General features: G+C 48.5%; 1 protein-coding gene across 1 annotated transcript; it reads left to right on the top strand.

The window, feature by feature from the left end:
• Positions 1 to 756: 756 nt before the first annotated feature.
• LOC102455027 (mas-related G protein-coupled receptor member H-like) lies at positions 757 to 3,685 on the top strand. Its single transcript, XM_089778228.1, has one exon. It carries the CDS (start codon positions 1,698 to 1,700, stop codon positions 2,658 to 2,660), a length of 963 nt encoding a protein of 320 aa, XP_089634354.1. The 5' UTR covers positions 757 to 1,697; the 3' UTR covers positions 2,661 to 3,685.
• The last annotated feature ends 8,304 nt before the right edge of the window (positions 3,686 to 11,989 follow it).

The raw sequence follows: 11,989 nt of genomic DNA on the forward strand, positions 1-11,989 counted from the left end.
AGAAAAATTAAACAATTAAGAAGGTGCAAATCGAGAAGATAAAGAGATGCTAGCGAGAACGGTGCAGGTGCTAAATGAGGAAGGGAAGTGGTACGGACTGATTATGAATATCGATATAATGAAGACAATGGTATTTGGAGATAAGGAAATTGGAAGGAAGAGCAGTGTAGATGGGATCAAACTAGAGAACGTAGAGAAGTTCACATATTTGGGGGGCAACATGATGTATGATCTAGACTGTAAGAAGGAAATTGCAACTAGAATAGCAAAAGCAAGAGTGAGTTTGAAGGCGATGGATAAAATCTGGAAAAGTAAAGCTATTAGCTTAGCAACGAAGCTGAGCATCTTGAAAACGTGTGTACGTGTGTATTTCGCAGCATTTTGTATGGATGTGAGACATAAGTGATATGAAACATTAGAAGAGAAGGATATTGGCATTTGAGAGGAGTTGTTACAGAAAGATCCCGAGAGTAGGATGGCTGCAGAAGGTCACCAACGAAGAATTACATAGGAAGATATAGTTGAAAGAGAACCTGTGGCAGAAGGTTATACAATGGAAGTTACAGCTATTTGGGCATATCCACAAAATGAACAACGAGCGAAAAGTTAAGACCCTGGTATTCGGCATAATGGATGGTCCAAATAGGAGATACAGACCCCACAGAGAATGGGTAGATGTTATGGTAGATTGGTGCAGAGCTAGTCTACAGAAACCACTCCGTACTGGACAGGGAAAGATGGAAGGAAATAGTGAGGGAGGCATCAGGCACCAAGAAGCATTGAACCCATGGTTGTTGGAGATGATGATGATGATGATGATGAAATCTTCATGCTCATTCACACACTAAGAACCTTTCTCAGAGAAAATAAACTTTCTGCAGTATCTCTCCCATGAGACTGAACCTTGTGCAAGCATTTCCTTTATTGCAGAAGCAGCCAGATGCAGGCGGAAAGGGGAAACACAGTGCTGAAATTGGCTGATTCTATCGATCCGCCCAAGAGTCATCAGATGCCCTGACACTGTGTGATCTGTGAGTCCCGCTCTGCCCAAGGTGGAGAAGACATTTCCCTGAGAAGGGACTTGATGCGGCACAAGACACGGGCAAGAAAACTGTAGCTGTTTTATACGTTATTACCCAAAGATCTTTCCCAGTAAGATCCTACAGTGAAACCTGTGAAACAGAGAGATTCTGAAGCAAACCTACCTCAGCCCGGCTCCGGTAAATACTTGGATCAGGCCACTGAAAGGAAGGTAAAGAATTGCTCTTTGTCATCATTAATGATTTGTGATTTCTCTCTCTGTTGTTCTCTCTGCCTCTTTCTACATCACTCTTCAATTCTCACCAACATTTCTTCCTCCTGCCATTCTCTGCACATACACGGCCGACAGTCCCTCCTGTGTTCTCTTTCTATTCCCCTCCCTCTCCCTCTGTGTGGCTGTCTGTCTCTCCAGATGGGGCCTGTACACAGCAGTCTTCCTTCCGTGTCTCTCTCTCTGCCCGGCATCCCTATGGCCAATACCTCTTTAGACATTTCTCCCTCCCACTTGCTGGGACCTGGCTGTTCCAAGGCTGGAGGCTGGGGATGGTTTGGAATGAGCAGTGACACACAGCACTAGGGGTGCAACTCACTGATGGTCCCTGTCTGCTCTCTGCCAACAGGTGAGTGCCAACGGGAAGGTCCAGCATCCCACAGTGATGAGTGAGACGACTGAAATGTATTTTACTGAGAATTGGACCAGCCCGGGGCCTGACGAGGAAAACGACTTGGCTGGATGCCTAATAGATGTAACCGTTGTGACCATCGACAGCATCACCCTGTTCCTCTGCCTATTTGGATTGGTGGGAAACGGGATTGTCCTCTGGTTCCTCGGCTTCTGCATTAAGAGGAATGTCTTCACTGTCTACATCCTCAACCTGGCTGCTGCAGACTTTGGCTTCCTCCTCTTCCTGCCTGGTTTCCTTTTAACCTCTAATGCCAAACAGCACTTTTGTGTTGCTTTAGAGGGGAAAAACTTAATGAACACGTTTCTGGTGCTGTCTTTGCTTACGTACAGCGCCAGCCTTTATTTCCTGACAGCTATCAGCATGGAGAGGTGCGTGTCTGTCTTCTTTCCCATCTGGCACCGCCGTAGCCGCCCAACACACTTGTCTGCCATCATCTGTGTCCTGCTCTGGGCTCTCTCCTGCCTGGTCTCAGGAACAGTGTATTCTTTGTGTCTTGTGGATGGAACAGAATATTGCTTGGAGAGATTCCTACCCGTGTATGGTCTGAATTGCCTCATTTTTGCTCCCATCATGGTGGGGTCCAGCCTGGTCCTGTTTATCAAGCTCCGACGTAGCCTCCAGTTCCGCCACCCAGGAAAGCTCTACGTTGTTATCCTGCTCACCATCTTCTTCTTCCTCATCTTTGCTGTTCCCCTCAGTGTGCAATACTTCCTCGACCTTATTGAGCATGGTCTCACTAATGAGTTCTCTTACCTACTGGCCTCTATCAACAGCTGCATCAATCCAGTTATTTACTTCATCGTTGGGAGCTATAGGCAGCACCGACTTAGAGGCTGTCTCCTGGTCGCATTGCGGGCCATTTTTGAAGAGAGGACAGATTTCAGTGAAGATGGAGAAATCTCTAGACAATACACAATGAGGACGCCTATTTAAATCACTGCACCACCCAGCCGGAGATGCCCTTCTCTGGGGATGGAGAATTCCCTAATTTATGTCATCAAAGATGTCAAGAACATTTGCTCGATTTCTCCTCCACTTAAGCCAGGGAAAGATCCTTCCTAGAGTGGATCTCCGTGGTGGGTTACCTCAGGCCCAACCCGTCTGTCTTTGGCATCAATGGGGAGAGGCCTATGGACTTAAATGGGAGCATGAAGAGCCACATAATGGGCTTCTTCCTTTTGTTTTCAACATGCCATGGAGTAGCAATTTCAGTTGGGGTGGCACGTGACAACCCAGTGTTGCCGGAGGACTGTTGTCGCCCTTTCTGCACCCAACGTTTGTCACTGACTCCTCTCAGTCCCACGACTTTTCCGACTGAATGAGAACACAGTGGGCAGGAAAAAGCATGGTGCAGGCTTACAGTGATCATGCAGAAATATTCCCACATACACAAGCCTACTGATGGGGAGGAAGGAAAGAGGGATTCAAAAGGGCTTGGGATTCCCAGCTGCTGCTGTTACCACAAGAACAGTGGTGGCTGGAGCCCTAGGCCTTTTCATTGCTACTGGAGTACCGCAGAGCACACAAGGTCTCAGTGCTGGCTAGGAGTAGGGAGGGGACCAGCATGGTGCATTCAAGATAGCACTGAGGGTTGTCTGCCTCTAGCCCCACCCCTTCAGCCCAAGTCTCCGCCCCTTTTGGGAGCATGGAGCCCTCCCCCCCTCGCCCGTCCACACACACACTAGCCTGGCCAGCCTGTTAGCCCCACTACACTTAAATCATTCCACAGCCAGCTCTTCTGTCCATGAAATGCAGGAGGTGCTTCTATATAGCTCTGGACTCTCGCTTCTGCAGGCTGATATTTGAAACCTTCACCACTCTTGCAATGGAAACACTTTGTATGTCTACACTTGCTCCCTAGTTCAAGCTAGGGATGCAAATGTAGCCGACCGAAATTGCTAAGGAAGCAGGGATTTAAATATCCCGCACTTCATTAGCATAATCTCGCCCGCACGTTATTCCCCTCACCAGCTGATTCGAACCAGAAAGTGCACCCTGTGATGCGTTCGTTTGAATCAGATCCATTGGTTCGAACTAAAGTTACTTCTTAAAAAATGAGGAGTAACGTTAGTTCCAACCATGGTGTTTGATTTGAACAAACGGGGCCCGCAGCGCACTTCCTGGTTCGAATCAGCTGTCGAGCGGAATAATGCGCGGGCAAGATTATGCTAATGAAGCGTGGGTTATTTAAATCCCCACTTCATTAGCAATTTCCGTCGCCTACATTTGCATCCCTAGCTCGAACTAGGGAGCAAGTGTAGACGTATCCTTAAGAATTACTATGAAGTAAACATGGAGTTTAAATCATCGCTTAATAGATGTGGTATAAGGAGCTTTAGTGATGCTTTTTTACAGATGTTGTAGTTGCAAGGATGTGGTGTGGTGTCTTACTGCTCTCATTACTGTGTAAACACTAAAATGTGTTATGTAATAATATGAAAACGAAGGACCGCATGGTCTAGCTAGTCATTAATATAAGAAGCCACCTGAGTAAGAAATATGTATGCCTATCAGGGAATTATCTGGCAATGTTTAAGCAACTTTCTTACCAAATACATAAGGACAAGAACCTCAACAAGGACCGTCAGAAGAAAGGATAATGGGATTCTCTCTGATGGCCGTTAAAGTTTAACGACTCCCCAAAAAGCACTGAAGAACAAATATAATTTTAAAATATGGCAGGGTTTTATACAGGAAATAGAGTTAGTCACACTCAGCAGAAACAGATTTTTAGCTGTTATTCACTGCTATTCGAATTAAAGGAACAACTAAGACAATGACTCGAGGTGCAATAAGAACTCTTTCTTGAATCAAGTTCTGAGAATTTCTTGCCACAGAAACAAAAGCAATGTGGTCATAAAGATAAAGATTACAACCCAGCTCAGTAGTCACTGGCAGATTGCATAGTCATGATCTGAATAGCCTAGAACTCAGGTGGGGAACTGCTGACCCCAGAAAAATCTGTTGGAGGCTGCATACAAGCAAGAAGCCCCTCCAAATCAACAACAGCGACAACAAAAAACCTTACAAACGTGGCCATGTTACACGGTCACAGAATTTCCCTGTGTTGTGTCCGAGAACCAGTTCTAGTCAAATCTCATCAAAGAAATGTCTTCCTTACGCTGAGTGGGATACAGAGATCATAACATCAGCACAGGTTGTGAGCAAAGGTCAGTTTTATAAGATCAGGCAATGTCTTTGTTACTTCTTTTCTACAAAGCATAATGGAAACGACTTACCAAAGGGTATTTCTCAATGGATCGCTATCAGAGAAAACGGATATTATCTGAGAAAGTCATTTGGTACATTTAGGTGTGACCAGCTGAGTTACTTAGCATGAAATTTAGAAGTTTCCTTATTCCTCAGGATTTTTGTTTGTTTTTCCCAAATACAGTATTTCTGTTACATATTGTTATAATGATATGTCTTTGCTGTAGTTTGCCCACCCCTGCTTTATCATCTAGAGAAATGCAGAACTTATCTATCGTAGCTGTAAAGATACTGAGACACCCTCACCCCATGATGATTATGGAATTGTCTTATGGATACAAATGTAAATAATTCGAAGATGCTTTAGAGAAAATTCCTCATGTGACTCATCCATTTTAATGTTACAATCTGCTGGATCTGTATATCTTACTCTGGTGTATGTATCAGGTTTGTATGTAAAGTTAGAAATGTGGGTTATGGAATGGTTTTAAATGTGCAAATGAAAGCCGTCAGGGGTCTTTTCGTGAATGTCTGGGTGATCACCTTTAAACACCCTCTTTAGCCCTTTGAGGCTAAGCTGTGGTTGGTCTTAGGAAGTCATGTGAGTATCCCAGCTGGTAGGACTGGACCAGGTAATGTTCAGTAGAAGGTAGGAGAGAGAACTCCAAGTTCTGTCCCAAAGAGGAATCTATAAAACAATGGAAAGCTGCTAGCTGCCCCTTAGTCCTTGGCTGCGCGTCACTCCCAAGAGGGTGAACCAGAGAAACCAGGAGGAAAAGATCTTCTTTGTCTTGGAGGTTTAACTGAAATATGATCAGTTTTAAGGAAAGTTTGCTGTAAGCTTTACGGTGTCAGAACTGGCTATATGTTTCTTGAAAAACTTAAAAAACAACAAATAGTGTAGCAGATAGGGTATGTCTACACTACAATGTTAATTCGAACTAACTTAGTTCGAATTAGTTAATTTGAACTAAGCTAATTCGAACTAACGGATCCAGACTAAAAAACTAGTTCGAATTAGCGTTTTGCTAATTCGAACTAGCATGTCCACATTAAGTGGACCCTGAACCGGGGTTAAGGATGGCTGGAAGCAGTGCCGGCAGGGCATCAGAGGAGGACTTAGAGCGTGGAGATGCTGTCTCAGTCTAGCCGAGGGCTGTGGACCCTGAACCGGGGTTAAGGATGGCCGGAAGCAGTGCCGGAAGGGCATCAGAGGAGGACTTAGAGCGTGGAGCTGCTGTCTCAGGCTAGCTGAGGGCTGTGCTTAAAGTGTCCCGACCCCCACCCCGGACAGACAGTTCTCAGGGGTGCCCCGCTTGCAAAGCAGTCCTGGCTTGGATTGCCCGGACTACCCACACTGGGCACATCACAGCACTCGGCCATCAGCCCGGCTGCACTTGCCGCAGGCTGCCATCTGGGGAGAGGGGGCAATTGGGGGGCTGCAGGAGAGCTTCCACCCCCAGAAGCCCGCAGAGCCAGCCCAGTCCTCCCCATCGGGGGCTCGTGCCCCATTCCTCCCTCACGTCCTTCCACTTACCCTTCCCTAGCCCCTCTTCTTGATGTACAAAATAAAGATAACGTGTCTTCCAAAATGGAATCTGTCTTTATTGAACAAAACCGGGGAAGACTGGGAAAAGGAGGTGGGAGAGGGGAAGAGAGAGGCTAGGAGAGGGGAGGGCAACTAAAATGATCAGGGGTTGGGAACAGGTCCCATATGAAGAGAGGCTAAAGAGACTGGGACTTTTCAGCTTAGAAAAGAGGAGATGGAGCGGGGACAGGATAGAGGTCTCTAAAAGAGGAGTTGGGTGGAGAGGGTGCATACAGAAAAGTTCTTCATTAGTTCCCATAAAGAAGGACTAGAGGACACCAAAGGAAAGGAATGGGTAGCAGGCTTCAAACTAGTAACAGAAAGTTGTTCTTCACAAAGCAAAGAGTCAACTTGTGGAACTCTTTGCTGCAGGAGGCTGTGAAGGCTAGAACTAGAACAGAGTTTAAAGGGAAGTGAGATCAAGTCATGGAGGTTGGGTCCATGGAGTGGTATTAGCCAGGGGGTAGGAGTGGTGTCCCTGCCCAAGGTTTGTGGAAGGCTGGAGAGGGATGGCACGAGACAAATGGCTTGGTGACTGTCTTTGGTCCATCCCTCCAGGGTCCCTAGGGTTGGCCGCTGTCGGCAGACAGGCTACTGGGCTAGATAGACGTTTGGTTTGACCCAGGACGGCCATTGTAAGCTCAGGGCTCAGGGTCGGGGTCTCAGTGGACCCCCTTGATTCCCTTGCACAACTGCTCCTGGGTGGCCAGGCTGGCAGCTCTCCTGCCCTAGCCGGCCACTTTCCTGTGCCTAGTGCGGAGATCGTGGACAAGGTCCACGATGTCTGCACTAGCCCAGGCGGGTGCCCGCCTCTTGCGGTCCCAGGCAAGCTCCTGGGAGCCACCAGCCTGGTCCCGGGAAGAGGGGGAGGGCTGGAGGGCATCGAGTGGGTGGCTCGATCCGTGCAAGGTGCAGGGTCTGCTAGCTGGGTGCTGGCAGGCTTGCACCTAGCACGGGCACCGTAGCCAGCCCGTGCCCCTTTAAGGGATCCGGGGCTGGGAGGGGGGCAGATGAGTTTCCCTGGTGTTGGTCAGAGTGGCCACCAGGGAAACCTGGGGAGGGCTAGCCTCCCACTAGTTCGAATTAAGGGGCTACACACCTCTTAATTCGAACTAGCTAGTTCGAACTAGGCTTAATCCTCGTAAAATGAGGTTTTCCTAGTTCGAATTAAGCGCTCCGCTAGTTCGAATTAAGTTCGAACTAGCGGAGCGCTAGTGTAGTGCCTATCAAAGTTAGTTCGAACTAACGTCCGTTAGTTCGAACTAACTCTGTAGTGTAGACATACCCATAAAGACTAACAAAACACGTAGATGGTATCATTAGTTTTCCTGGGTACAACCCACTTCTTCAGATGAATGGAGTATTAATAGTCCAGATCCAAAATAAATAGGGGATGGTGTGGGGAAGAAGGAAGGGAAAAAATAGGGAATTTAGAGTGTTCCTATTATATGAAGCTGATGGAGAAAGTGCAAATTGTTCTTAAGTCCCCATTGTTTGGTTGGTTAAGTCATTGGGATGTGGACAGTTGTGTGCTAGCCAGGCAATGTCTTTATTCATACCTTTGTGATGGGCGCCAAACTTGAAAATGAAATTAAGCACTAACATTTCCCTGTGTATTTGTTTTGTGGAATTGGCCTGAAACAACACGGTGAATTTGAGTTCCATTAATGAGTGCCCGGGCCAGTTAAAATGTTCTCCAAGAGGTTTCTGTGTGTTACCTTTTCAGATATTTGACTTGTGTCCATTAATTCTTTCCCGTAGAGACTGTCCGGTTTGGCCAATATACATGGCAGAGGGGCATTGCTGGCATTTGATGGCATTAATCACAGTGGTGGATGTACAGTTAAATTAGCCCCTGATATAGTGGCTGATGTGGTTGGATCCAGTGATGAAATTGCTTGTGTAGATGTGTGGACAGAGTTGGGGTTGGGGCTGATTGCAGGGGTGGGTTCCTGGATGATTACGATGGAGGTGTGCTGCGTAGTTACTGGAAAGAATTTGTTTGAAGTTAGGGGATTGTCTGTAGGCGTGGACTGGCCTTTCCCCCAAGACCTGTGAGAGTGTGGGGTCATTTTCCAGGAGAGGTTGAAGATTGTTGATAATGCATTGGAGGGAGCGGGTGTTAAGTTGTGGGCTGTAGCTCTGACGGGAGGCGCCCACTCCTGCTCAGAGATTCCAATCCTCAGGCAGCTTCTATCCTGTAACTGGGTAGTAGGCCTCATCTGAGCCTTTGCTACAGAGTGACAGCAGGATGAACCAGAAGCAGCAAGAGGCCAAGGACTGGAGGACCAAGCAGCAAAGTGTTCAGTAGGAGCATGAGGAAGAGCAAAAGCCCCACTCCTGACAGTCCTTTTATTGTTCCTTGAGTGGGAAAAACAGTAAGGGATCTGAGTGCACTGACTCTGTGCTGTGTGCAACCTGTCCCATGCCGAGTACAGGGTAGTGCATCCCTGAGGTAATTTCAGTTTTGGCGGGAAAAAACGGATGAAGCTGGTTTTAGTGCAGGGCACAATCCAATATGGAGTTTGTAGGAACAAAATGGAGTCCATTGTACAAGATGGAGTTAAACAAAATGGAGTCCATCATACTAATAAAGAGTGTTTAGTTCTTACAGAGCTTCATGAGCAGTTATTTTAGGTTTTTTTGGTATTCTTTAGTGGGATCACAGGAGAGAAGCTTGTAGAATCCGGTGTTGGTGAGTTGTCTGGTCGCCTCCTCTTCATAATTTACCCCCTCAAATTTACCTTCTCATAACCCCACTGCAGCTGGAGGAACTGGTCTTTCCATCCTGTGCTGGGAGTTGCACCTCTTGTCTCTCTACCCCCCTCCTTTCTGTATTGTTGCTGCTCTCCCATCCTGCTCCCAGCCCAGCGGTGGGGGGAGTGGTGAATCTTCTTCTTCCCCTCCCTTCCTCCCATTGCTCCCTCCCCTGGCACTATTGTCCTCCCCCAATTGTTTGTTCCTGTCCTTCCCTCCCTGCCCATGACAACAATGGAGGGGCTTTCTTGTGATGCCGCCCCTTCCCCTCCTATCTTCACATTTACCACTGCAAATGCTGAGCCCTCTGAGGCTGTCGGGATATCTATTCATACAATGGAGGAATTGAACAGGACGGGGATTCCTGGAACTTGCCTCTCCTGCCGTGGCACCTTCTGCCACCAGTCGCACCATTAAGAAGTGGCCTCTGAAAAGCAGGAAGGGCCAGGCAACCATGAGGGGCAAGAGCCCTGCCCAGAAGACTAAATCTCCTGTGGTGAAGGCTCACCCCCAGGCCATGACCCTGGTGCCAGCTGTGGCCTCTCCTCTTTCCCACCCTTTTGTTGCTTCCGCTTGGTCTGGGGGTGGCTTTCACCCAGCCCCCAAAGCATACGACCCGGTAGCCGTCACCTCCTCTCCTGCAACCTATAGCCCGAGGTGCTGGGGACCATTGCCGTTGTGCAGGGTCACCTGCTGCACCTCTGGATTCAGGTGGAGGGTCTGACCAGGCAGAGAGGAAGGGCCCGGGTCCCCCGTCCCTCCCCTGGGGCAGGTAGTAGGACCCAGATCAACCCAAGCCGGGGGCATCCAGCGGTGTGTGCTAGGTCTATAATGGTATAAACTAATATCTTCAGAGGATGCAAGGTGCATCAGGAGAAGTAGACAGAGGTCCCAGAAGCCCACCTATTGACATGGGTGTGTGGGGCTCTGGGACAGACGATCTGTGATACCAGCTTAGAAGGAAATACTTACAAAAACAACGAATAGTCTTGCAGCACCCTAGAGAAAAAAAAATATGTAGATAGTATCATGAGCTTTTGTGGGCACAATTCACTTCTTCATCTGAAGAAGTAGGCTGTGCACACAAAAGTTCATCATTCCATCTACATGTTTTGTTAGTCTCTAAGGTGCTGCAGGACTATTTGTTGTTTTTTTTAAAGCTTTTCCAGTTACAGGCTAACTTGGGTCCCCTGCTGAAGCTTGAGGAGGAGAAAGACACTCCCACCACGTCAAAGCTGGGGAGGAGGGGCAGCTAGTAGAGTTTGTGGGCCCACCTGTGCTCTCGAGTTGCACCAAAAATGAAGAGTTCAGTGTTTGGGAGCTACTGGGAGGCATTCTTGTGGTGTGGGGTCTGGGCAGGAGGGAGAATGCAGGAGTGGGTTGGCGGTTGGTGCGCCTGGGAGGGTGGTGGGGCTGGGTGGGAGGTAGGGTGCAAGAGCAGAATAGGGGCATGGAGTCTGGATGCGAGGAGAGTCACAGAGCTGGAGAACCAGCCCAGCTCCTCGATGCTGGGAAAGGAGCCCCGATCCCCAGGGTCCTGATCTAGGCAAGCAAGGAACCAGCTTTGGCCCCTCTGCCATAGATTCTACACTGCTGCTTGCTGTTCTTGTGTCAGTGTCTCCCCCCAGCTGTAAGCCCTAGTATCTGTGTCCAAAGGAAAGGTGTCAAGTTCGGTTTAACTGAAATTTTGTTTCACTGTAGCTATATCTATATGTCACTAAACCTTTCCCTCCCGCCCCCGCCCTTCAGTTCTCATGCTGTGGGCCAATACAATAAAGTCACTATTTGCAGCTTGTCACAGCATTGCAGAGTGCGAGAGAGCCCAGGTTGCTGGGACAGAGAGCTCAGTGACACCCCAGTTCCATGTTGTACCCCAAGAACTCATCACAAGAGGATTCTATGCCTGTTTCCTTCTCTTATACCCACTGCATTTCCCTCGTTCTCGGAGGGCTCTTTGGCGCCTTCTAGGATTATTTACAGTTTCTAATGATCACATGTAAAAACTCGGTATTTATATATTAGAGATTGGTGCATCTGTCTGTCTGCGAGTCCATTTGTCCAAGAACTCCTCATCAACGGCAAGAGCTAGGGCAACCAAATTTGGAATGTAGCTTCCTCGTCTCCTAACTTAAAGCAAGATCACGGTTTGGTTGTGCCAGAAAAATGGGATGTGCCTGGAATTACATTATTTTCCATCACATGGAAGAAAAGGGCACAGAGAGAGGGATACGATACTCACAGACACCACCGGGGCAGTGAGTGCAGGGGAGAGCTGTACAGCAGAGAGTGACCACTGGGGCAGCCACACTACCCAGGGAGCAGAGATGGAGCTTGCCACACTGCCTGCCACCAAAGCAGCCCCCTTGCTCCAAATTTCTCCTTTCTGGCCCTCAGTCCTAGCACAGGACAGAGGAAAGACATCCCCCCAGGCTTCCCACCACGGCCCCCCCAGCAGCACCACTGCAGCCAGGCAGCACAGTCATGGCCCACTCCCCAGGACCCACAGACAACCTCACTACCAGCACTGCCAGGCCACCCAGTGTCGCCTCTCCCTCCCTTCCTGGGATGAGTCCAGAGAATGCCAGTGGGATGCATGTGTGGCCCTCGTCCCCCTCAACCTGGCCCACGGAACACCAGTGGGAGGCTCACACGGCCCCCAGCTACCCTGAGTCAGGGAGTGATGGTAGGAGGCCTGCACAGTGTCCCT

This window comes from Pelodiscus sinensis, chromosome 5 (assembly GCF_052426305.1).
Source record: "Pelodiscus sinensis isolate ZL-2025 chromosome 5, ASM5242630v1, whole genome shotgun sequence".
NCBI lineage: Eukaryota > Metazoa > Chordata > Testudines > Trionychidae > Pelodiscus > Pelodiscus sinensis.

What these genes read in the sequence shown, in the direction of transcription:
- LOC102455027 (XM_089778228.1), top strand. Translation starts at nt 1,698, where the DNA reads ATGAGTGAGACGACTGAAATGTATTTTACTGAGAATTGGACCAGCCCG.